This window comes from Helianthus annuus, chromosome 3 (genome assembly GCF_002127325.2).
Source record: "Helianthus annuus cultivar XRQ/B chromosome 3, HanXRQr2.0-SUNRISE, whole genome shotgun sequence".
NCBI lineage: Eukaryota > Viridiplantae > Streptophyta > Magnoliopsida > Asterales > Asteraceae > Helianthus > Helianthus annuus.
This window is the reverse complement of record NC_035435.2, coordinates 78,446,155-78,473,405: the sequence shown is the minus strand read 5'-3', so window position 1 is coordinate 78,473,405 and position 27,251 is coordinate 78,446,155. Positions and strand designations below refer to the sequence as shown.

Below are 27,251 nucleotides of genomic sequence, written 5' to 3'. Positions count from 1 at the left end.
TTACGAAATCGGATATCCGAACTTCGGAAATCCAAACTTTCGGATACGGTTTCGGATAGTGATATTGAGTATCCGAAATATTCGGATAGCCGGTTTTGAACACTCGTGTTTGTTTCGTGATAATATATAATCTCTATAATATATATCTAGAATATGTTCAAGTTAATTCAATTATGTTCAGAAGAAGCGCAAGAAGACACTTCAAAAACTTAACCCACAATCACCGGTTTTGAACTTCAAAAGAATTGCGGAACACAGAATTGTAAGATTTTGTAGATTTTTTGTGTTTCTTTCTTCAACTTTTTATCCAAAGGATATATTTAATCATGACTGTAATATGTTGTATTTTTCAGCGACTACCACCAAAAATGTCATCTGTGTTGGACTTATCTCCTGCTAATCTCAAAGAAGTCAGTGTTCAAAACCGGACAGGTGAAGTCAACTTTATAATGACTAGATCGGAAAAACACCGCAAAGGGTTCCGGTATGCATTTGTTGGATGGTCGAATTACTTGAAGGCTTGGAACATCAAAATGGGAGCAGAACTGTTTTTTGAGTTCAACAACTCAAGCAAGGTCTTGACACTGACAAGGGTTGTGGAGAAGCGTGGTGTTAAGAAGAAAAAATTGCGTGCATGAATCGGAAGTCTACTTGTCGTTGTGGTGGTTTTTATAAACAATATATATGCTAATTTCTTTTGTTGGGCTTTAGAGTCCTACTTCGTCTAGAAAAACTTGGGGCTAAATTAGACAGCTTTTCGTTTATTTTGGGTTGGGCTTTTATGTAAATCAAGGTTAACAGGTACTTAGGTACATGCATGGTTGGTTGTTATTTTTGGGTATAATAACTTGACTAATTTTGATATTATGTCTTACGTTTAATGGTAATACACAGTTGACGTGTGACGCACGGGTTTAAAATTTACAATTAATAACCTATTATTCAATATCAGGTTTTATATCTTAACAATCAAAATAACATCTAAGAGCATTGACATTGATGCCTTCATGTTCATTTATATAATTTCATCAAAATATTTGTTTTTCTCTAAATTATCTTAGCTTTTAAAAAACCTATCACGTCCATCTCTATATGTATATCTTTATCTAACACAAAAACACAAATTTTATTATTTATTTCTCTTTGTTACACACTCACAACAAAAAATATAGTTGATGGATATGAGCCTCTAAATATACAGGTTTACTTTAACGTCTTCACAAATTCTCTATTATAGAGATATCAATGTAATGGTATTTTTGTTGTTACTTTAAATTTAAATTACATATGATTTTTTATATAGACTACTCAACTTATCATTATATTACATTTTAAAAAATGGCAATAAATGAAAATAACGATAATAATATTCATACAATATACTAACGTGTCTGACTTAAACTAAACATAAAGCGACATACACGTACACTTCACTGTTACTGAACACATGATATTTATATTTACATTACAAATTTCTAAAAACTTCTTTGTACACGACATTTGACGTTGTATCAGAAAGATTTCCATCACTATCTAGAATAACAATTTTGAGGCCATCTCGTCGGGTAACTCTTGATAATGCAACATACAATTGACCATGTGTGAAAACTGGATTTTTCAAAAACAAACCAACTCTAGAGAGTGATTGTCCTTGACTTTTGTTTATGGTCATTGCAAAAGATACCGCAAGTGGAAATTGTCTTCTTTGTAACTTAATGTGAAGTTTTTTGTCTGTAGGTATCAACGTAATTCTAGGAATATAATGACGATCGCCAATGTGACTTCCAGAGATAATCTCTACCTGTATAACACGTTTACCCAAAGAGACCACCTTTAATCTTGTTCCGTTACACAAACCACTTTTTTGGTCAATATTTCTAAGAAGCATGACCGGAACACCTACCTTGAAAACTAACCTATGATTCGGCAAACCAGAAGCTTTAATTCCATTAAGAATATCCGGTGAGCATAATGTATCATCTAAATTCTCATTAAGCATTTCTGTTGGACAGATACTATCTGAGCTTAAATATTCCTTCTCAACTCCCGGAAAAAGTGACAGCATACGATCGTTAATTTCTTGAACAACATCATTTGTTGGAGCTAGAATGGCTCTTTGATGGAAGTAATTTTGTTCATTGAAATTATATATAAGAGAAGGATATACAAACTCGATTAACTCTGAAATGGGATCAGACGAATGTTTGATGAGAAGATCTTTGGGTATTTGTAAAATTGCATTGCCGTCATTCACACCACCGACATTACCTTCCCCTATATCCAAAAGCCAGTTTGCAAAGTTGGTAGTTTCTTGTATTTCAGATGGATCATTTGAGGTACTCAACCTCAAATTTTTGGTCAATTTTAGGACTTTGCAAGTTCTCCAAATATAAGAAGAACTTAAAGAAGCATTTACAATTTGTTGTCTGCTTCCTCCTGGCACCACAGGTAGTATTTGTCGGAAGTCTCCTCCAAAAACTATAACTTTCCCACCAAATGGTAATTCTGATGATGCTCCAGATACAGATCTAAAAAGGTCTTTTAACGATCTGTCCAAAGCTTCAAATCCATGTTTATGTACCATTGGTGCTTCGTCCCAAATAATAAGTGATGTTTCTTGTAATAAACGTGCAAGATCGCTATCTGGCTTAATGAAACAAAAAGAATCCTCATCTAAATTGATAGGAATGTGGAACCGAGAGTGAGCAGTCCTCCCTCCTGATAGCAAAAGAGATGCAATTCCACTGGAAGCCACACTTAAAACAATTTTCCCTTCTGATCTTATAGATGCACATAAAGTCTTCCAAAGATATGTTTTTCCAATTCCACCGTAACCATAAACAAAAAAAACCCCTCCTTTGTTGTTATCCACCGCTGTGATGATTTCTTCATATATAACCCGTTGTTCATGAGTTAATGAAGAGAAAAGGTTACGAAACTCTTCAGCTAATATCTCCTTGTCATAAGCCAACTCTTCACTAAGTAAAAGATTGTTTGCGGAAGATATACAATCATGATTAGGAAAAGGCATACTGGAATACCTTTTAAGAGTGGAATTATTTCGAAGTAAAAACTTTTGGATCTCAAACAATGTTAGGTTCTTAATTTGATCTTCGTTAAGTACCAAACCTGTCAAATAATGAAATTAACGTCTAAATTATATATTACATTAACTTAAACATTTATATAAATTCTATTATAATGGAAAATACCTGGATGTTTTAAAATACGACGTTGCTTGTAGAGAATGTCATCTGATAAGTAAGTGAAAGTTTTTTCCCACACAAATTCAGGTCTAGACATACTCTCGGACATTAACATTGTACAAAACAAACTTCTTAAATAATAACCCGATCCGGTGAAACTGGCTTCTATAATTGCTTCAACATATTCATTGTCGTCATCCAAAAGGCCATATGCATAACATGCATCTCTAAAAGTAGGATACTCAACATCATTTACGGTTCTAATATCCTCAAAATTTCTTGGACCTTTCACCTTGTTCAACAAAATCCTCAAATAATAAGCTTCACCGACTGAAGGAGAAACCGAATGAATTCTGCCAATTGAAAACCCTCTTTTCCTTGGTTTCCACTTACGTTTGTTGATCTTCCATACAAATTTTGTTGGGAATTCGACATAAGTAAGTTGACGTGCCGCAGGGTATTTTTCATTACAAACAAACCACTGTAAAAACATTGAAGCATTCACTGACGGTTTATCTAACACATCTTCTATTTCTTCAAATTCTTCATAGATAACATGTTGTTGTCCTGGAAGATGAAAAGGAAGCCTAATGACAGAAGGATTCCTATAATGTATATCATAAGAAAAAATCCGCCAAGACGCTTCACAAGCAGATATGTATCTACAACTATAGTAGTCTTTGATTTCATCAACCGTCTTTTCTTGATCATTTGCTTCTTTACTTGGTACAAAACAAATTGATGCCCTATCATGACCTTTATTTATATATTTAAACAAATATTTTATTGATCCGGCCTGATTGCACCACTCAACATTGATGTGTGCTTGATATCTTTGTAAAAGAATTTTATTGTATGGCACAACACTGCGGTTATCTAACTTGACATCTGACTTCTCAATAAAAACACCGTTGTTACGTCTTCTATAAACGGGAAAACCATCACCATCTATGCATGTAGATTCACGAAATTTTTTGGGAAAATTTTTGGAACACTTTCCGTCAATCATGCAGGGACAATTCATATTTTGAACACCACAAGGACCATGAATCATGAACTCACTTACAAGAAAATATAACTCTGGTTCTTTGTCTTTGTCAGGTATTTCGGCAGAAATGAATGGATCGATATAATCAACGGTTGGAAGTTTGTGGTCGGCATGCATAAATAAGCACAAATGAGCATGAGGCAAGCCGCGCTTTTGAAACTCCACCGTATATACAACTAAAAATACAAAATAAACAAATTTTAAATTGTGTATTATATTTACTTTTTAATGTTTCCTACCGTTTACTAACTAAATAGGAATATATAACATAGTTTAAAGTTTATTTATTATAAATGTTGAAAAAAAAGTAGAAAAGTTTGAAGACAAAAACAAAAATAATTAAAATACCTGCTTGAAGCTTTCCCAGAATTGCATTATCCCTTAAGTCTTTAATGATGGAATCCAACTTGATTTTAAATAACCTACATAAAATATCAGGCCTATCTTCCGGGTTAAGAGTCGTGTCCTTATGAAACCTCTTCACTTCAGGCCATTTTGGGTTACATGTGATTGTTATGAAAAAATCAGGATATCCATACCATTTACAAAGGGACATGGCATCTAAATAATTTTGAAACATGTACCGTGCACTACCAGTAAAAGACGAAGGTAATATAACACGCTGACCGATTTTAGAGACATCACTTTTGCCTTGTTCTTTAACGGAACATAAATTCTCAAAAGTCTCGCATCTTAATTTCTTTTGTTGAGTACGTATGTATAAGAGCCTTTCGCTTTCAATCATAGTATACGCATCAACCAAAAATTGTTGAAAAAGCCTTCTGGAATTAAGAACCAAAGAAAACGTATTCGATCTATCTTGGATTCTATAGCAAAAGTATTCTCTCATTGTGCACGTATGTCTTTTACTGGTGGTTGAAGTAGAAACATCACTGCTGGTTGAAGTAGAAACATCACGATGAAGGATATCAATTCTATAACCATCATCACCGTACACAAAAAGTAGGGGATATTGAAGAGCTAAATAAGAAGGATGTAGTTCACTAATACGCTCGAGATAACCTTGTTTACTCTTCACAATAATATCTCTAGGTTCAAACAAAGTGTCAATATCTCCAACTATTAAAGCAGCAACTTCAGAAGCAGTTGGCAAGTTATATGTCCTACCATCTTTATTCCTTTTTGCAATAAGGCGAATCTTTAGATTCTCACAAGGATTTCTTTGAAAACAATCTCGCGCCATTCTGTAAGACTTAACCAACTGATTGTGAGAATCTAACATTGCCTTCAATTCTGAAATAATTTGAAAATCCAAATTTTCGGTACTTGAGCTGGAGTGTTTTCTGCTTTCCCTAATTAAAAAAAATAAAATATAAATTAAATAAGGATTGATAAAAAAATTATTTTGGAATATGAAATTTTGAAATATTAAATAAAAAACATACCCTAAAACAAATTGTCTGTTTGCAACCTCATTCTCAGTATCATATATATATAACTGAGAAAACTTAGGCTTGGATCCATTCGTTGGTATAAGACTTCCAATACTATGATAATTCTCACCACTAAGTCTGAATACATAAGGAGAATTACCATTGTTAATGGAGTTATCTACTTTTCCACCCATGGAAGTAAAAGAAAACATTGAGTTGTAACGACGAATGTTTTTCAAAAAATGAATGCTTTTAGAGTCCGAAGAAGTATAAAGACTTTTATAATCAGAGGGCGGGGGCTTGAAATCGGGAAGTTTGACTTTGCTGTAACCACAACATAGAGAAAAACTTGATTTAGTCTTTCTTTGATAACTTCTTAAGACTTCATCTTTCCATAATTTTGCATGACATGTTTCACATATATGACTCTGATCACCATGATCCAAGTAATCTGTTAATGGAAAAGTTTAATTTTAGTAGTATATAATTATAACATAGTATTGTTAAATTGAAAATAATAAATTGAAAAATATTTGGAAGTGGAATATTACCTTTTGATATGCCACAAAATATATTCGTTATAAATTCTTCGGCAAAATGGAGTTTTTCTCGAGAATTGTTCAACGAAGATAATTGAATATTCTTCTTTGACGTATAAGTACCTGAAAAAGGAATTCGGATTTAACAATTTTGAATATATATAAATATGTTAACTACTAATAATAATTTGAATTTACAATTTGAAAATATAAATAAGTAAGTAACATACTTTGTGGTAATTTGATAGATGCTTGTGTAGTTGACCTTTGAAAGTTTACTGATGGAGATTTAATTGCTTGTTTTTGCCTATCACGATATTGTTTCCTGATGCTCCGACAAAACTTTGGGCTACTATAATCATCAGTGGTGATTGAAGCTGTAAAAGATATAATGTTGTATACAAAGAGAAAAAGTAAATGGATTAATGTACATTTTTATTAAATGCAAAACAGGAAAATTAAAAATTTATATACCATTAGTAATATCTGATAGCATAGGTGTAAAATAGATATTGGAAGAATGAACAGTGGTATGTTGATTTGGATTTGATTGATAAGGAATAACAACTTCCTTCACATAAGGGACAGTTCTATTAATTGGTGAATTGTTAAAACTGAATTGGATATCTGACGAAGAAGTACCTGCAAAAAATATGACAACTATTAATAATAATTTGAATTACTATCTTGTAATTAGATAATGAGACTACCATACTTTGACAATATGTGAGACAGGGTTGTGTACTTGAAATTGGAATGTTTGGTGAGGTAAAATTCAGGCTTTTATTTTTGCTATCCAGATATTCTTTACGGATGCGCCGATTAAACTTCGGGCTAGTATAATCATTATTGGGGATTGAAGCTGTGAAACAAAAAAACGTGGATAACAAAGACAAAAACATAAGGAAAATATGTAGTTTTTAAATAATTGATTATAAATAAATATGTACCATTTGTAACATCTGATAGCAATGGTGTATAATAGATATTTGAAGCAGTGTCAGTGGTATGTGTGTTTGGAATTGATTGATAAGTATTGACGACTTCCTTCCCATAATCGACATTTCTGTTAGTTGGTGATTGGTTAGAAGTAACTGGGACATTTTTCAAACCTGCTTTATGAAAACAAATATTTAGTATTGTAATAATAGTGTACTGCTAATATTTCCATAAAATGGATATTTTAAATTAAAAAATATGTGAGTAATGAAAATTAACTTTAAAATATAGCTTATTCATAAATAATTAATGGTAAACTGATAAATTACCTTTAGACTTTTTGTGGGAATTCCTTTTATCGATCTCTTCTTTTCGCATAAGTATTCTTTCTTTACAATCTAGAATGAATACACCTATTTCAACAATAATCAAATTGGTGAAAAATAAATAAAGTAAATACATACCATTTGTAATGTTAGAAAGCGGACTTCGCATTTGAAAGCCTGAATACATATAAAAAACTATCATTAGTTTCAAATTATTGTTTTATAAGTGGGAATAAATTAATATTCAATGGCATATATTTATCACAAATAGGAGAAAGTAATGAAAACATGACCTTTCCCTGTGGAAGCCAAATCACAACGTTTCGTTTTTTTAACTGCCATATGTAATTTCCTTTTTTGTCGCATAACCTTTGCTTCATAAATTCCATCGTTTTGATCTGTGGATAATATATGGTATAACTAAGGAAATAAATAATTTACATAGACTGAAATATAAGCCATATTTAGAGAAGTATTTAAAAAATTATAATTTTAAAATGTGGAGTTTTAAAATTACATAATAAGATGTGGAATATTTGGACATTAAAGGATTTGAATGTTTAAAGGGTATAAACTTTTGAAAATTATGTATTTTGATAAATTATGTAGTACAATCGCAATATAAAAAACAAACTTATGTTTAGAATAAAAATTAACGTTTCTCATGTATTATATGTGAATGTCGATATTTACAAAAGATTTGAGGCTTTTCTGTAACTACTATCAACTGAAGATGATAATATATATTCTTAAAATAGTTGTTGATAAAGGAGCAGAGTTGAAAAAGTGATCAACGTTATCTAGTTATATTTACATTACAACCACATCAAATATAATGTTGTCAAAAATAAAATGAGAAATGTAACAAAACATTAATACATTAAAAACCAAACATAATACTTGCTTTGGAATATTGTCAAGAAGCATTCAGTACAACAAAAGGAAATTAAACTTCTTAAACATAAAAGCTTGAATGATCCAAAGCTTTTGAAGTAGTTCTTAAACGATAAACATTACTTAAAACACATTAAAATAACATAGGAAACCAACACTTAGAACATAAAGACTGTAAAGTCTTCATTTTTCAATTTTTGGAATTAGGAGAGTTGGTTTTCCAGGTTTAACTGGTTTGGTGGTTGACATTTCTCCATTTTCATCAACATCATAACTCTCAACCAAGTTTTTCTTGAAAGCAGGTTTTTTGGTTTTCCTCTTAAAAATCGCAGGCTCACCAATAGGCTTACTTGCCATGGCAGTGTCATCCAAATTTTTGGCCAAAGGGGTGATGACATTATCATCCATGGACTCAGTAGGAACCTAAAAATGATAAACAAAATTGGTGTAAAAAAAAACACTGAAAATTTGTCTTAAATTTATAAGTATTTAATATAATTTTACATACCTTCGCTTTGAAGTCTTCATTTGATTTGGTACCAACAGTGACTCCCATAATAACATCAGTGCAGTTATCATCCTGCATTTTTGGAATAGTTCAATTTTAATATCAAACAACTAAAATACTTCACAAACATATAATTGAAGATAAAGTATAATAATGAGTAAGTTTATAGAGTAGACAATGCATACATTCAGGTTAACAGTATCTTCTGATTCCATATCAGTGAACCTGTTGTTCAAAGAAGCAGTATTTTCCACCTACAATGTTTTCCAGAATTTGAGTATGTCAAATATGTTTATATACTAAATGAACCGGTAATTAAGTACTTAAACTTAATATTACCTCAATGTTGTTTGCTTTCTTCTCAAGCTCAAATATGATATCCTCATCATCAGTCAATTTAGAAACACCAAAAAACCAAAAGTTGTTTTCAATGTTGAACTCACTTATATCAATCTTAAATGCAAATTTTTTCCCTAAAAGAGCTTCAAACTCGTCAGGATACAGACCCTTATCACCACCCTGTAGTATATATACAAAAATATTATTGACATATTACAGGGGACAAAAATAATAATTTGCAAATTTAATAAATGGAAACTTACAGCAACGTGTTTCTCAATTAAGTTAGCTGCAGTTGTTTTTAGAATTCGGCAAGCATCTCTGTCAAACAATGTCAATGACACAGTTCCACTTGAATCTTGAACAGTCAATGGAATTTTAAGCCTAAATCACAAAGTGTCAAAATGTAAGCAATGAAATATAAACAGCTAAGACAAACAATAACTTTCTAACAATTTAAATTTATTTACACCTTTGAGTATATTGAATCACAGTGTCCTTGCAAGTTGCCGTTTTGCACTCATAAACCTCTTCTTCATCAACCAAGACACCAACCGTAGGTGTATCATTATTAACTTTTGGAAAAACCTTCTTGTTACAAGTTTTACAAGCAAAGTAATACCAAGGCAAATCTTCGGATATCATTTGAACAGTACCAACAACAACAACAGACTTGGCCTATAAAATATGTAGTTTAGTGATAATGACAGAAATAATGTTAATATAAAAACATAGTCATGTGCTTTACCTGATTGAGATTTACTTCAGCTATGTTGTTGAATTCAGATCTAACAACATACTCATCATACAAGGATAAAAAAATTCCAGAAAGCCGAGAAGATTGACTCGAACATGACGAAGCAGCAGAGTTTGCAATAAGCCTGTTACAAATAATTATATTACATTAATATTTATGTAATTATAATATATTAAGGAAAAAATTGAATAAATGAATTCTCGGTTTTCATTCATTGAAATGATTCACCTGTTACGAAAAGTAGTCATTTCATCAACATCAGAATTTATGAAAAGCTTTGAAACATTGAAACAGCTGTTAACATAACCAAAACGACCAAAGTACTTCAGTGTAGCAAACTGCAGAATGACAACAATAACACCATGTTGTTCTCTGTTTTCCCATTGCTCTAAAATCCGATCAGCATAAGAATCCCACAAAGACAGGTATATTGAATCCATCCTTCACATAAAATATCCAAAAATCAGGCTTAAAGTAAATGGGTAAAAAATATAAATTAGGAATTTATAATCAATAGATTGAATAAGAATTAAAATACATACTCTAGATCTTGAATGATGACATTGAGTTTCTTGGTGTCTTTACCCCTTGCTGTCTTAAACTTCTTAAGGTCTTTAACATCAGCAACAAAACCAATAACATCTAGAAAATGACAGTCGGTTAAATGTGAAAACATTATACAGTATATAAAAATATAACTAAAAAACATGTATGAGGTTTTTAGTCACCTATAGATTTGTTTTCTGGAACAGTTTTGTCAATGATATCCTTAAAGGATGTGAATGAGAACCCATAGATGGGACCATTGAAATCCTTACATGGATACACATCGGTATCACAGTAGATTCCCAGCTTGTTTTTGTTGTCCACATACTTGTACTTGGACTCATTTAAACCAATAGTGGGTTTGACAATGAAATAGCAATCTGTTTGAAAATTTGAAAAATAAACATAAAAGAATTAAAAAAACTATAAAAAGTGAACATGTAACGTACATGTAAAAAAGTTGGTATGTAAAACATAAAATTTAAAAAATAATCAAAAACTTAATATACTAAAGTTACAATTGAAGGTTGTAATATTAACTTAAAATTATAACCAACAAACAATGTACAAATATATTAAGCATTTGCTTATTTATACATGTTATAACTTATTGCATATAACTAAGTTATAGGTACCTTTTACTTCTACAATATGTGGATGTCACCAATTTATTTTTAATAAATTTAAGGATAAGGTAAATGTAAGTATACAAATATTATAGGATGTTTATAATATAAGCATATAAGGTACTTCAATGAGAATGTGGTCAAAACTTGTGGTTGTTCCATTAGAAACTACTCATAACTTATTAGGGATAAGATGATAATACAATTGATAATACGTTATTGAATATACATTAACTTATAACTACCATTTAGTTCTACACTATGTGGATGTAAATAACTTCTTTTAAATAAATTTATGGATACGGAAATTGGAAGTATACAAATAATTTATCATGTATAAAATAGAAACATGTGAGGGACTTAAATGAGAATATGGTGAAAACTTGACGTTTTAAAATTTGGAACTAATCATAACTATCTAGGGGTAACATGATATTACAACTCCTAAATTAATGACATGTGACTAAAAATAATTTAAAAACAAACACATAAACAACCAAGGCAGCTGTAAAAATTAACATTTTATTATAATTAAGGCAGCTGTAAATAAGTTAATATGAAACAGTTAAACAGGCAACTTGTTGCATTAAATATTAGTTAAACTACTTTAAAAGGTTATAAGAATATACCTGATTCATTCAAAAGTTGTTCAAATCTCGGAAACCATCTTCGGAGAACATTGGCTTGCATGGTGGTTCCCTGTCAAATAAAACATGAAAAGTAAAAATAATAAGGATAATAAGCACAAAAAATATAAATACTTTTAGGAGATGACAGAGAAAAGAAACAGGAAACTTCATTTTTACATGTTAAAGTGAGATGTTCATAAGCAGAAGGATAACACTTTAAATTAAAGGGATAAGTAATTAGATAACCAAAATTTTAACAAACTGACTGCCTGACTGGATGCAAAGGTTATAAGTTTGTTTAAAAATTTTTCACTTTATTTCAAAAACCCCTTCTTGATAGCACTTTAACAAACTAAGAGAAAAAATGACTGACTGGATAAAACTTTAACTTAAACGGATAAGTTAAATATTTAAATTTGTTCGTTATTTCAAATAACTCTACTTCATATGAGAAATATATACCTCTTCATCAACAACGATCATTTCGATTGAGTAAAACTGCTCTGGATTGTTATACATCGGTTGCTTCCATAAACGGAGTACACGAACCTTCACAGTGTAATCACGGCGAGCCAAATCCAAATCCTTCAAATAGGTGATGTTACTATATCAAAGAAATATGCGTTAATATTACTATGTATAAAATACAATATGAAACAGAAAATGTATAAAAATTCAATTCCCTACCCGTGCTCCATTAGTTCAGTAAGTTGCTTCAAAGATCAAAGGGAAGAAGGAGAATTGAAGTTGGTGAAAAAGGAGGAAGGGGGAGTGGATATAAATAGTGAGGGTTGGAAGAAAAAAACAAAACTATATAAGGTATATGAAAGTAATCAGATTTAGTCTTCTTTCTTGGATAGGTAGTAGATTAACTAAAAGGTGAAACACTTTGAAATGGTGTATTTGTCCTTATAGTTGACCGACAAAAAGGTTAAAGCTTACAAAACCTCCAAATATGAAACCATGAACCGTTGAAAGTGAAATTTTTAAACGAACAAAAAATTCAGACCCATTTTAGGCTTTCAGTTTTGTTTTTATTATTCTGTTTTTATAACTATTGTCTGTTAAGGGCCTTAATAGGCTGTATAAATATCAGTTGGGTATGTAGAGTTTTTTATGTTAATGAACCGTTGAAAGTCAAATTTTTAAAGGAACAAATAATTCAGACCCATTTTAGGCTTTCAGTTTTGTTTGTATTATTCTGTTTATATAACTACCGTCTGTTATGGGCCTTAATAGGCTGTATGAATATCAATTGGGTATGTAGAGTTTTTAAAGTTAATACTTCTTCTTAAAAGTATTTAAATACATATGTATATCAAATATCTTTTACTATTCTTAAGGACTACTGTTGTAAAGGTTTAAATTATTTATCTTTGTAAAAATAAAACAGGTTTCCGGTCTTTAAAGTGATTACAAAAGTATGGTTATGAGTAGAAAACAAAGTGTCTTTATGAAACATCCTTGAAATTTTTGATTTACTTTAAAAAAAATGAAATAATGTAAGTATATTTTTAAACAAAAAGCCTTGACCGTTAATAAACTGAATTTGTGATCAATTTGTGAGTACATATACAACGATAACAGAAAATGAGACTTAAAAAATTATATAACTTTGTAAAAAAGAAAGATATTTCCGGTCTTTAAAAGGTTTACAAAAATATGGTTGTGAGTAGAAATCAAAGTGACTTGACCTAAGGTCCTTGAACATTTTTATTTACTTTCAAAAAAGGAATTAAAAGGAAAAGGTATTTCTGAAAGTCAAAATTAAAAGGAAAAGGTTTTTCTGAATGGTGAAAAGTGGAACAAAGATGGGTAAGGTCAACTAAAATGAAAAGTATTTCTGAAAGTCAAAATTAAAGGTTTAAAAAATGAGGAAAAGTGTGTCTTTGTATTTTTTTGCTTATCCTGGTTTTTTAAATATAGTAATCTGAAAAGTAAAGGAGGTGAACAGTATTTTTATGGAAGAGTTAGATTACCTTGTTGATACAAAGACAAACTTGTATACTATAGGAATTCTTAGAAGTGTAAAATGTAAAAAGTTGTAAAATAGGTTAAAAGAAATACCAAAATTAATTCAAAGGTGTTTGGAATATTTTGTTTTCAAATACAGAATCGTGACATAATGGTTTACCAATATGAAATTCAATTGAAAAAAAATTTACTTTAAATTTTTGGGTTCGTTCATCCTAAAAATGTTACTAATCAATTTGGGAGTACATTTACAACGATAACATAAATTGAGACTTAAAATATTATATACCTTTGGACCATTCAAACTCACCTAACTGAGATCTTGGATTCAGGTATGCATCCATCCAATGCTGAAAACTTATGATTCCATAGAAACTTATTTGTATCACCTACAACAAAAAAAATTAACTAAAAATATAAACTCTATTATGAAACTGATATGAACTGAAATAAAAACATGTTATCCCTTTTTAAAAACTATAACTAATATCATGGTATTGAACAGAGGGGACATTATTTCTTGCAAACATCCAGAACACAAATTGGACAGTTAGGGGGTGTTTGGCCTAGCTTTTTTAACAAAGCTTATAGCTTTATTTACCTTTTTTTACAAAATAAGCTTAACTTGGTGTTTGGTTTAGCTTTTTAAGCTTATGATTATTAGCTTATATAAGCTAAATTTATAGAAGCTAAGTTCAAGATGGCTTTTTAGCTTATTTGAAGAAACTTCTTGTTGTAAGAGTTAATGATAGAAAAGAAGTATAACTGAAACCAAGCACTTAAAAATCGCTTATGAAATGATAGTTAATAAGCTATAACCTAGGAAAAACACCCCATTAACACAATATTTGATTATCAAATATGAAATCAGATTCAGATTCTAAATAATTGAATCAAATATAGGACAAATATATTTTGTTTTCAAATACAGAATCGTGAAATAATGGTTTACAAAGATCAAAATCATATGAACAAAGATTTATTTTAAATTTTAAATTCGTTGATCAAAAAAATGTTAGTAATCAATTTGTGAGTACATTTTCAACGATAAGATAAAATTAGACTTAAAAACTTATATACCTTTGGACCATTTGAAACTCAGCTAACTGAGATTTTGATGATTCCATCCAATGCTGAAAAATGATGATTCCAGATAAACTTATTTGTATCACCTACAACAAAAAAATATTGATGAAAATCAAAAGTCTATTATGAATCTGATATGAACTGAAAAAAAATGTTATCACTTATTAAAAAATAACTTTAGATGATACATTTTCACGTAACAAAAAGCAATCCTCTGTTGAAGAAGCAACCAGTGACAGATTTTTGATGGAATTATTATGAGGGGTCGGTGACATTGTCAAGGAGAATAAGAAAATGCTATCACTAAGCATCTAATGACACTCCTTGACAACATCACCGACACATCGATGTTTCCAGCAGAGGTCTGTCAGTGGTTGCTAATTCAACAGAGGGTTAATTCTTATTAAGTTTTTAGGCGTATCATCTAAACAGTAAAAACTGTGAACTTATGGATTTATTTTAAACCGCAATTAAACCATCTGCAAAAAAAAAAAAAAAAGGATTAGAATTTAAAAATGACAAATAAATATGACTACAGAAATATGATAATTGATGGAAACATGTTCAAGTATTTACCTATAGTGGATCTGTTGATGATAAGCAAAAACCAAAATTTGTTTACAAAATAGAACAACATCTTTCTTTATGTGTATTTGAAAACAAAAGTGTGAGACTTCACTAATGGATACGTCAAAAGTAAAAACAGCGGAGTCACATAAAGAAAACCGTCGATTCAAAACCAGGAACATTAAACCTCTGGCAAATAAACATCCTAATTAATTATGTCAGTCATATAAAGGACTGTAATCAACATATTGGGTAATTATATCAGCCAAATAACCTTGTACATAGATACACATAACAACAAAATTTAACTCCCATACAATTGAAACGCGGTTTAAAACCATATTTCAAATCAAATCAAAGAAACACGGATTCATATAATCATCATCAACATCATCAAAATAAAAACTAAATAACGTTTAGGGTTAAAGTGTATTTAAAACATCATCATCATGAAATTATACATTTAAATACACGCGATAAATCATAAACAGGATTAGAATAACAAAATGGAATCACAACTCATAGATACGGATTAAACATTTTGTTGTTCATAAATACACATAGCAACAAAATTTAAGTGGCATACAATTGAAAGGCGGTTTTAAACAATATTTCAAATAAAATCAAACAAACACGGATTCATATAATCATCATCATCATCATCATCATAACAGAACATAAAGTAAATAAGGTTTAGGGTTAAAGTGTATTTAAAACATCATCATCATGAAATTAAACATTTAAATACACGCGATAAATCAAAAACAGGATAAAAAACATAACAAAATCAAATCAAATCAACAAACCCTAAAATTAAAAGATGAACAAACCCTAACTTGTAATACACATGGTTCAGATCTACAATAATCACTAACAAAATAAAATCAACAAACGCCTAGAATCAAGAACAGTGATCAAAAACATAACGAAAACATAACCTATTAAACGCGGTGTTTTAATCTTGAACAAAGTTTAAAAAAAACAAAATATTTTTTAGGGATAATCAAACCTGAGACAGAAAAGGATGCAAATAGCTCGAAGAAACAGTAATATGATCAACGGATGGTTCAGATCTACAATAGTAAGTAAGAAAAACAGGTTAAAAACAAACGACAATGAAGAAGAATTAACAAATAATGAGGAATCCCATACATGTTAATCGCGTGGTTAAGATCTTCAACCATGGATGAGTGATGGACATGACCAATGGAAGAATAAACCCTAATCTGAAATACACGGGGATCAGATCTAGAATAATCAGTAACAAAATCAACTCAAGAAACTGATAAAAGTGAAGAACAATTAACCAAAAAAGAATAAAACCATACCTGTTAATAACGTCGTTAAGATCCGGAAGCATGCCGGAGTGATGGAGAAGAAGAATGGTTGAGCGAGTGGAGAGGAAAGAAGAACGAATGGTAGCGGCGGTGGGGAACTTTTAGGGTTTCTTCAAAAGGGGGTTCAGATCTACAATAGAAAGGTAACAAAATCAAATCAAGAAACTGATAAAAGATAACAACAACGAACAAAAAAAATAAAAATCCATACCTGCTAATAGCGTGGTTTAGATCAGGAACCATGTATGACTGATTGAGAAGAAGAAGGGTTGAGCGAGGGAAGAAGGAGAGAAGAAAGAAGAAAGAATGGTAGCGGCGATGAATACACTTTTAGGGTTTCTTCAAAAGTTTACCCAAAAACCGGGTTCTCACAAGTTGAAGACGTGGAGCCTTCTATGGTGAACACGTTAGTAAAATCAAGGAGGTGTTGACAAGTGTATTGGTTGAATGTGGTGATGCCAAGTGGCAGAACCTTGTTCTTTTATTAGGTATAGAGATAATAAAAACTGAATTGAGGTTCCCATGTGACTCACCAAATGTGGTAGCATTAACCTCAGATGCAGCAACACTTGGGTTAAAATATCCAATTTGTTGCCTTCTCAATGTCACTTGGAAGTCGCAGGTTTCATGAGAGTCATCAATTTACAAAGCTCTTGGGGTTCAAAGCCTTCCGGAACTTGAAAAAACACCCACGCTGTCTTGATTACGTGCCCCGCAACATCCATCCCTGTGCTTTTCGTCTTTGTATGCCCCGGAACTTCAATGTATTCTTTCACATATTCACCTGAAAAATCCCATGTGGCTCAAAACTATTAGTGTGTAATCATAATCATCTTTTATATGCATTCAACAAAACAAAAAAAATGTTGAATCTATTATTGTGTAATCATAATCATCTTTAGTGTGATTAAGATTATGTGTAATCATAATCACCTTTTGCTGAATCTTCATCAAATTTGTCTGATTCATCTGCCATCACCACAAGATCAATGACTCGTAGCCATACTTGGGTGGTCACTGGTCAGTTCGGCTGTTGATATAAACCCAAAGGCCTCATCTACACAGTGAGCTAGTTCCTGGTACCTATCAAAACCATAATCACATATTGCTTCAAACAAATGATAAATAGATATAAAAAGCCGAACGAAACAAACACACCAAACAGAAAGAATAACGTGAACAAACACGAAGATTTAAATGGTTGAATCTAATACTGAAAAGAAAGTAAGACTTAAGGTTTCAAATTTTTAACATACTCACAATGAGGGTTCGATTGTTTTCTTTTCTTGAGAACTACTATAAAAAAAAACAATAGCTTATATATGTAGGTAAAGGATCAAATAAAAATAATATTAACATACGAAACGTACGCATTGAGGGAAAAAGCAAAAAGTGGCGGTGTCATTTTGGTAATTATGAGCAACTTCAAAATAACTGGGGAAAAAGCAAAAAGTGTCTTGTAGAGTAATTTTGAGCATTTGTAGAGTAATTTTGAGAATCTGTAGAGTAATTTTGGGAAATATATGGTAATTATCAAATTACTCTAGTAGAGTAATTTTGAGTTCCGTAGAGTAATTTTGGAAATGTCTTGCAGAGTAATTTTATTAGCATTTAGTTATGGGGTTTAGCTTTATAGTTTAGTTTTTAGCTTTACGTTGGGGGGCGCGGGGGGGGGGGGTGTTAGTGTAATTTTGATATTTACCCTACACGACCAAAATTACTCTACAAGAACATTTACAATGGTTTAGGTTTTTTAGGTTTTTGGGGGTGGGGGTGGGGGGGGGGTTAGGTTTTTAGGGGTGGGGGGTGGGGTGGGGGGTTAGTGTAATTTTGATAATTACCCTACACGACTAAAATTACTCTACCTGAACATTTAAAAAAAATTACTCTACAGAAGCTCAAAATTACTCTACTAGAGTCATTTTGAAGTTGGTGATAATTACCAAAATAACACCGCCACTTTTTTGACTTTTCTTTCAATTCGTACGTTTCGTACGTTTATTTTATTTTCACGGGAACTTAACTATATATGTAATGGCTTTGATTAGTCAAGGAGCAATTAACCAAAATAGTTTGTGGCTAAAAAACTGTTAGACTGATGTCGATTGACTTGTGAAATACTAATTAGTGCATGTGAAAAAAGTTCTAACATAATTAAAGGGTGTGCCTATTGGCACACCAAGCCCTAGCAAAATTAGGGTTTATCTACGTAGCGTATTGGTCAATACGCAGCGTATAGGGTTAACCCTCTACGCTGCGTACTGCGTAGATAAACCATGGATCTCAGTGCCTGCCTGATAACCAATCATTGCACATAAAACAAGGGTCATATACGTTGCGTATAGGTCTATACGCGGCGTATATAAACCATTAGATTTTTTGGGTCATTTTGGTAGGTTTGAGGGATCATTTTTTCACAAAGTTTAAATACGCTGCGTATTGATCTCTAAGCAGCGTATATAAAGGTCTGAAAATGTCTTTTATACCCTTGTGTTGAGGCTATATGAAGCCAAATATAAGGGTAGTTGTGTCATTTTTGTCTCATACGCTGCGTTCTATACGCAGCGTATATAAAGCTTCATTTTTTGTTTTTTTTTGTGTATTCCTTTGTTTATTTATAAATTTTTTTTTTATAAAAAACAATATTATTGATAAATAATACAAATATAAATTATAAAAATTAAAAATAATACAAATATTATGAATTATAAAAATTAAAAAAGAAAATTATTTATAAAAAACAATATTATTGGTAAATAATACAAATATAAATTATAAAAATTAAAAATAATACAAATATTATGAATTATAAAAATTAAAAAAGAAAATTATTTATAAAAAAAAATATTAGTGGTAAATAATACAAATATATTGTTTTGTTACCGTTTAAATTTTTATATCACACTTATAGGCTTATACGAGGTTAATACGTGACCTAAACCACACCTATACGATACTATACGATATCACACTTATAGGCTTATACGAGGTCAATACGTGACCTATACGACGCTATACGATACGATATCACACTTATAGGCTTATACGAGGTCAATACGTGACCTATACTACGTTATATGATACGATATCACACTTATAGTCTTATACGAGGTCAATACGTGACCTATACTACCCCTATACGATACGATATCACACTTATAGGCTTATACGAGGTCAATACGTGACCTATACGACGCTATACGATACGATATCACACTTATAGGCTTATACGAGGTCAATATGTGACATATATACACCTATAGACCTATACGGGTGTTATATCGTATCGTATAGTAGCGTATCGTGTTGCATCATATCGTATAGTTACAGGCTATACGATACGATATCATACTTATTGGCTTATACGAGGTCAATACGTGACAGATACTACGCTATACGATATGATATCACACTTATAGGTTTATACGAGGTCGATTCGTGACTTATACTACAGCTATACGATTCGATATAACCTTTATAAAAAAAACCTTCATATACGCTGCGTATGGGTCTATACGCAGCGTATATAAAGGGTCAAAAAGACCATTTAGCCCTTCATTTGGGGCTATACGAAGCCAAATGCAAGGGTAAAATTGTCTTTTGACCCTTTATATACGCTGCGTATGGGTCTATACGCAGCGTATAGTGGGAAAGACCATTTTACCCCTGCATTTGGGGCTATACGCAGCCATATGCAAGGGTAAAATTGTCTTTTTGACACTTTATATACGCTGCGTATAGGTCTATACGCAGCGTATATAAAGGGTAATTTTTATTTTTAACCATAAACATGTGGTAAAAATATACTTTTTGACCCTTTATATACGCTGCGTATAGGCCTATACGCAGCGTATATAAAGGGTGAATTTAAAAAAAAAACATTTTTAAGTATCGTATCGTATAGTATAAGTCTCGTATAAACCTCGTATAAGTCTCATATATGTCTTATATCTTCCTATAGGCCTATACGTGACCTATACTATAGTGTCGTATCGTATCGTATCGTATCGTATTGTATCGTATCGTATTTTATCGTATAGTGTATAGTATAAGTCTCGTATAGGTTCCATGTAGGTCTTGTATATGCATATACACCTACACGGGAGTTAAACCACACCTATAGTCCTATACGGGACATATATACACCTATAGACCTATACAGGTGTTATATCGTATCGTATAGTAGCGTATCGTGTTGCATCGTATCATATAGTGTATAGTATAAGTCTCGTATAGGTTCTATGTAGGTCTTGTATATCCCTATACGCCTACACGTGACCTAAACCACACCTATAGTCTTATACGGGACATATATACACCTATAGACCTATACAGGTGTTGTATCGTATTGTATAATAGCGTATCGTGTTGCATCGTATCGTATAGTGTATAGTATAAGTCTCATATAGGTTCCACGTAGGTCTTGTATATGCCTATAGGCCTACACGGGACCTAAACCACACCTATAGGCCTATACGGGACATATATACACCTATAGACCTATACGGGTGTTATATCGTATCGTATAGTAGCGTATCGTGTTGCATCGTATCATATAGTGTATAGTATAAGTCTCGTATAGGTGATGTATATGCCTATAGGCGAATAATATTGTTTTTTTATAAATAATTCATAATAGTTGTATTATTTTTAATATTTATAATTTATATTTGTATTATTTACCAATAATATTGTTTTTTATAAATAATTTTCTTTTTTAATTTTTTAATTAATAGTAGTTGTATTATTTTTAATTTTTATAATTTATATTTATATTATTTACCAATAATATTATTTTTTATAAATAATTTTTTTTATTGTTATAATTAATAGAAGTTGTATTATTTTTAATTTTTATAATTTATATTTGTATTATTTACCAATAATATTGTTTTTTATAAATAATTTTCTTTTTAATTTTTATAATTCATAATAGTTGTATTTTTTTTAATTTTTAGAATTTATATTTGTATTATTTACCAATAATATTGTTTTTTTTATAAATAATTTTCTTTTTTTATAAATAAACAAAGGAATACATAAAAAATACAAAAATTGAGTTTTATATACGTTGCGTATAGGTCCATACACAGCGTATATAAACCCTTGTTTTCTGTGCAATGATTACTGATAAGGCTCTGAAATCCATGGTTTATATACGCTGAGTATAGATCAAAATTACTCTACTAGAGTCATTTTGAAGTTGGTGATAATTATCAAAATGACACCGCCACTTTTTTGACTTTTCTTCCAATTCGTACGTTACGTACGTTTATTTTATTTTCACGGGAACTTAACTATATATGTAATGGCTCTGATTAGTCAAGGAACAATTAACCAAAATAGTTTGTGGCTAAAAAACTGTTAGAGTGATGTCGATTGACTTGTGAAATACTAATTAGTGCATGTGAAAAAAGTTCTAACATAATTAAAGGGTGTGCCTATTGGCACACTAAAGTGCCTATTGGCACACCAAGCCCTAGCAAAATTAGGGTTTATCTACGCAGCGTATTGGTCAATACGCAGCGTATAGGGTTAACCCTCTACGCTGCGTATTGACCAATACGCTACGTAGATAAACCATGGATCTCAGTGCCTGATAACCAATCATTGCACAGAAAACAAGGGTCATATACGCTGCGTATAGGTCTATACGCGGCGTATATAAACCATTAGATTTTTTGGGTCATTTTGGTAGGTTTGAGGGATCATTTTTTCACAAAGTTTAAATACGCTGCGTATTGACCTCTAAGCAGCGTATATAAAGGTCTGAAAATGTCTTTTATACCCTTGTGTTGAGGCTATACGAAGCTAAATATAAGGGTAGTTGTGTCATTTTTGTCTCATACGCTACGTAGGGATCTATACGCAGCGTATATAAAGCTTCATTTTTGTTTTTTTTGTGTATTCCTTTGTTTATTTATAAAAAAAAGAAAATTATTTATAAAAAATAAAATAATACAAATATAAATTATAAAAAAATTAAAAATAATACACTATTATGAATTATAAAAATTAAAAAAGAAAATTATTTACAAAAAACAATATTATTGGTAAATAATACAAATATAAATTATAAAAATTAAAAATAATACAATATTATGAATTATAAAAATTAAAAAAGAAAATTATTTATAAAAAAAATATTATTGGTAAATAATACAAATATATTGTTTTGTTATCGTTTAAATTTTTATATCACACTTATAGGCTTATACGAGGTTAATACGTGACCTAAACCACACCTATACGATACTATACGATATCACACTTATAGGCTTATACGAGGTCAATACGTGACCTATACGACGCTATACGATACGATATCACACTTATAGTCTTATACGAGGTCAATACGTGACCTATACTACGTTATACGATACGATATCACACTTATAGGCTTATACGAGGTCAATACGTGACCTATACTACCCCTATACGATATGATATCACACTTATAGGCTTATACGAGGTCAATACGTGACCTATACGACGCTATACGATACGATATCACACTTATAGGCTTATACGAGGTCAATATGTGACATCTATACACCTATAGACCTATACGGGTGTTATATCGTATCGTATAGTAGCGTATCGTGTTGCATCATATCGTATAGTTATAGGCTATACGATACGATATCATACTTATAGGCTTATACGAGGTCAATACGTGACATATACTACGTTATACGATATGATATCACACTTATAGGTTTATACGAGGTCGATTCGTGACTTATACTACACCTCTACGATTCGATATAACCTTTATAAAAAAAACCTTCATATACGCTGCGTATGGGTCTATATGCAGCATATATAAAGGGTCAAAAAGACCATTTAGCCCTTCATTTGGGGCTATACGAAGCCAAATGCAAGGGTAAAATTGTCTTTTGACCCTTTATATACGTTGCGTATGGGTCTATACGCAACGTATAGTGGGAAAGACCATTTTACCCCTGCATTTGGGGCTATACGGAGTCATATGCAAGGGTAAAATTGTCTTTTTGACACTTTATATACGCTGCGTATAGGTCTATACGCAGCGTATATAAAGGGAAATTTTTATTTTTAACCGTAAACATGTGGTAAAAATAAACTTTTTGACCCTTTATATACGCTGCGTATAGGCCTATACGCAGCGTATATAAAGGGTGAATTTAAAAAAAACATTTTTAAGTATCGTATCGTATAGTATAAGTCTCGTATAAACCTCGTATATGTCTTGTATCTGCCTATAGGCCTATACGTGACCTATACTATAGTGTCGTATCGTATCGTATTGTATCGTATCGTATTGTATCGTATAGTGTATAGTATAAGTCTCGTATAGGTTCCATGTATGTCTTGTATATGCATATACGCCTACACGGGACCTAAACCACACCTATAGTCCTATACGGGACATATATACACCTATAGACCTATACAGGTGTTATATCATATCGTATAGTAGCGTATCGTGTTGCATCGTATCATATAGTGTAAAGTATAAGTCTCGTATAGGTTCCATGTAGGTCTTGTATATCCCTATACGCCTACACGGGACCTAAACCACACCTATAGTCTTATACGGGACATATATACACCTATAGACCTATACAGGTGTTGTATCGTATCGTATAATAGCGTATCGTGTTGCATCGTATCGTATCGTATAGTGTATAGTATAAGTCTCATATAGGTTCCATGTAGGTCTTGTATATGCCTATAGGCCTACACGGGACCTAAAGCACACCTATAGGCCTATACGGGACATATATACACCTATAGACCTATACGGGTGTTATATCGTATCGTATAGTAGCGTATCGTGTTGCATCGTATTGTATAGTGTGGTAGCGTATAGGTTCCATGTAGGTCTTGTACAGATTTTATGTAGGTCTTGTATACGCCTATAGGCCTACACGGGAACTAAACCACACCTATAGGCCTATACGGGACATATATACACCTATAGACCTATACGGGTGTTATATCGTATCGTATAGTAGCGTATCGTGTTGCATCGTATCATATAGTGTATAGTATAAGTCTCGTATAGGTGATGTATATGCCTATAGACCAATAATATTGTTTTTTATAAATAATTCATAATAGTTGTATTATTTTTAATTTTTATAATTTATATTTGTATTACTTACCAATAATATTGTTTTTTATAAATAATTTTCTTTTTAAATTTTTATAATTAATAGTAGTTGTATTATTTTTAATTTTTATAATTTATATTTATATTATTTACCAATAATATTATTTTTTATAAATAATTTTTTTATTGTTATAATTAATAGAAGTTGTATTATTTTTAATTTTTATAATTTATATATTGTTTTTTTATAAATAATTTTCTTTTTAATTTTTATAATTCATAATAGTTGTATATTTTTTTTAATTTTAGAATTTATATTTGTATTATTTACCAATAATATTGTTTTTGTATAAATAATTTTCTTTTTTTATAAATAAACAAAGGAATACATAAAAAATACAAAAAATGAGTTTTATATACGCTGCGTATAGGTCCATACGCAGAGTATATAAACCCTTGTTTTCTGTACATTGATTGCTGATAAGGCTCTGAAATCCATGGTTTATATACGTTGAGTATAGGTCTATACGCAGCGTATAGGGTTAACCCTATACGCTGCGTATAGACTAATACGCAGCGTATATAAACCCTAAGTGTGCAGATAGGCAAACAGGGTGTGCAGATAGTGAGGGCCTAATTAAACCAGAAACAAGAAACACCAAAATAAACAAACTTATATAATAACCAAAGCACTAAGTTCCACCATTACATCTGAGATTCTGAGTTCAATGGTCTGTAAAATCTCACATTTCATGTTCCTATCAATGGTCCAAAGCCTCTGATCACTACGTTCCATTACATCTGAGATCCTGAGCGTTTCCCCTCTGCTAGTTTCTATCATTGAGTAATAACGCGTATAAAGACAATAATGCCAAGAACGCGTATAAATGGTCCAAAGACTCTGATCACTACGTTCCGCCATTACATCTGCGATCCTGAGCGTTTCCCCTATGCTAGTTTCTATCATCGAGTAATAACGCGTCTAAAGACAATAATGCCAAGAATGATAATTTGACTCTTATATTGCGTGGGACCCCAAGAAACAGAAACGAAAAGTAAATAATACCTGAGTGACTTCTTGAATAATTGAGACTACTTCTTCAGGTTTGCGTTCAAGAAAAAACCCCTGCAAAAACACGACCACCAATGATTAATTTTTTTTTTAATTATGATCAATAATCTTACATGAGCGTTAGGTCGACCCAAAAAAAAAAAAAAAAAAAAAAATTACCTATCAATCTGTTGCCTGATGTCAGGATTGAATTCGAAACATTACCCGTACCAGCTCCACAACCCTGTTCATATCAAATAAATCAACCAGATCTAGAATAAACAATATGAAACATGTAAAAACTCACAAAACCAAAAAAGTTGTGCTCCAGATTCTCACTCGCCAAGCATTGGTCTTCGGTAATATTGTTCTTGTCGGCATCCATAGTAGTTCTTCCTTTTTGTCTACACCTGCACACTGCACTGAGTTCAGCTTAATGTTGCTCTCTATCTCCAACGTTAGAAACAAAACAAACAAATTGAAGTTCAGCATCTGGTGCACTGAGTTTAGCTTGTACACCAGATGCTGAAACATAATGATGTGAGTTTTCATGAATTCTAAATGATTAAACCTCAATCATAAACAAAAATAATTAAAAGAAAGCACAAACAAGATGAACTATGAAGGCACCTTCCATACAAGGCTGTAAGAAAACCCCAATTTTAGTACTTTCATCCAACCTAATTAGGGCGTTAACGGCATCATTAGCACTATGCACCCCATAGAGTTTTAAGATCCATATACTCTTCCTAGAACTAGTGGGAATTCCCGCGCGTTGCCGTGGATACTTGTGTTTTTTGGCACACGTTGCATGGCAGGTTTGTTTCACGAAATATGAGTTGCTATGATGAACAATCTATATTATGTAATAACTATGTCCCATGGAAGACTTTGCAAGTCATTTGGGTTAGTTTTGAACCCATGTAAGCAGGTATGCTCAACATAAAAAATGTGGTTAGTTTTTATACAACCTGTTACTTCAAGTATGTAGAATACTGGTTCTAAAACATAAAATTTATCTTTCACTGCGGGTTTGTATTGATCTTGAAAGTCAAAAGTGTACTAAAGAAAGTCAACAACCAAAAAATATGACGGATGCTTAAGAAGGTGTCCGGTATGTTCCATTTGGTGATTTGTGTACCTCCACATGTGCAGAATAAACTGCCCACACGGCAATAGCATTTTCTGCAAAACGAAAAAATAAAACAAAATTAAACCACCTGCAAATAATCTCATGAAATTGAAACATACATTATTTTAACAGTCAAACAAAATAAATACAAAAATCATATGTGTTTTTCAGAATCAAAACAACTGAATGATCCTGTTTTGAAAGATAATCCTACCTAGCATGTAGAATTTTCAAAAAAGAAAAAAAGAAGCAAGG

At 31.4% G+C, this 27,251-nt stretch overlaps 2 protein-coding genes and 1 long non-coding RNA gene across 3 annotated transcripts; all 3 read right to left on the bottom strand.

Moving 5' to 3' along the window:
- Nucleotides 1–1,465: 1,465 nt before the first annotated feature.
- On the bottom strand, nt 1,466–7,794 carry LOC110931968. The gene is made up of 12 exons (XM_022175336.2): nt 7,746–7,794; nt 7,591–7,629; nt 7,456–7,539; nt 7,138–7,299; nt 6,933–7,049; nt 6,662–6,829; nt 6,418–6,564; nt 6,200–6,310; nt 5,661–6,099; nt 4,603–5,567; nt 3,213–4,430; nt 1,466–3,129 (listed from the first exon to the last, which is right to left on the bottom strand). The coding sequence occupies exons 1-12, from the start codon at nt 7,792–7,794 to the stop codon at nt 1,466–1,468; spliced, it is 5,163 nt and encodes a 1,720-aa protein (XP_022031028.2).
- Nucleotides 7,795–8,484: 690 nt separating this feature from the next.
- LOC110931565 (replication protein A 70 kDa DNA-binding subunit B-like) lies at nt 8,485–12,612 on the bottom strand. The gene is made up of 13 exons (XM_022174951.2): nt 12,439–12,612; nt 12,214–12,355; nt 11,752–11,821; nt 10,679–10,876; nt 10,493–10,592; nt 10,179–10,391; nt 9,942–10,074; nt 9,666–9,871; nt 9,457–9,577; nt 9,194–9,373; nt 9,040–9,108; nt 8,855–8,926; nt 8,485–8,769 (listed from the first exon to the last, which is right to left on the bottom strand). The coding sequence occupies exons 1-13, from the start codon at nt 12,447–12,449 to the stop codon at nt 8,530–8,532; spliced, it is 1,755 nt and encodes a 584-aa protein (XP_022030643.2). The 5' UTR covers nt 12,450–12,612; the 3' UTR covers nt 8,485–8,529.
- A 12,662-nt stretch (nt 12,613–25,274) lies between these two features.
- On the bottom strand, nt 25,275–27,045 carry LOC110927735. The gene is made up of 4 exons (XR_002585854.2): nt 26,172–27,045; nt 26,045–26,108; nt 25,880–25,939; nt 25,275–25,795 (listed from the first exon to the last, which is right to left on the bottom strand). It is a non-coding gene; the product is annotated as an uncharacterized LOC110927735 (long non-coding RNA).
- Between the last annotated feature and the right edge of the window lie 206 nt (nt 27,046–27,251).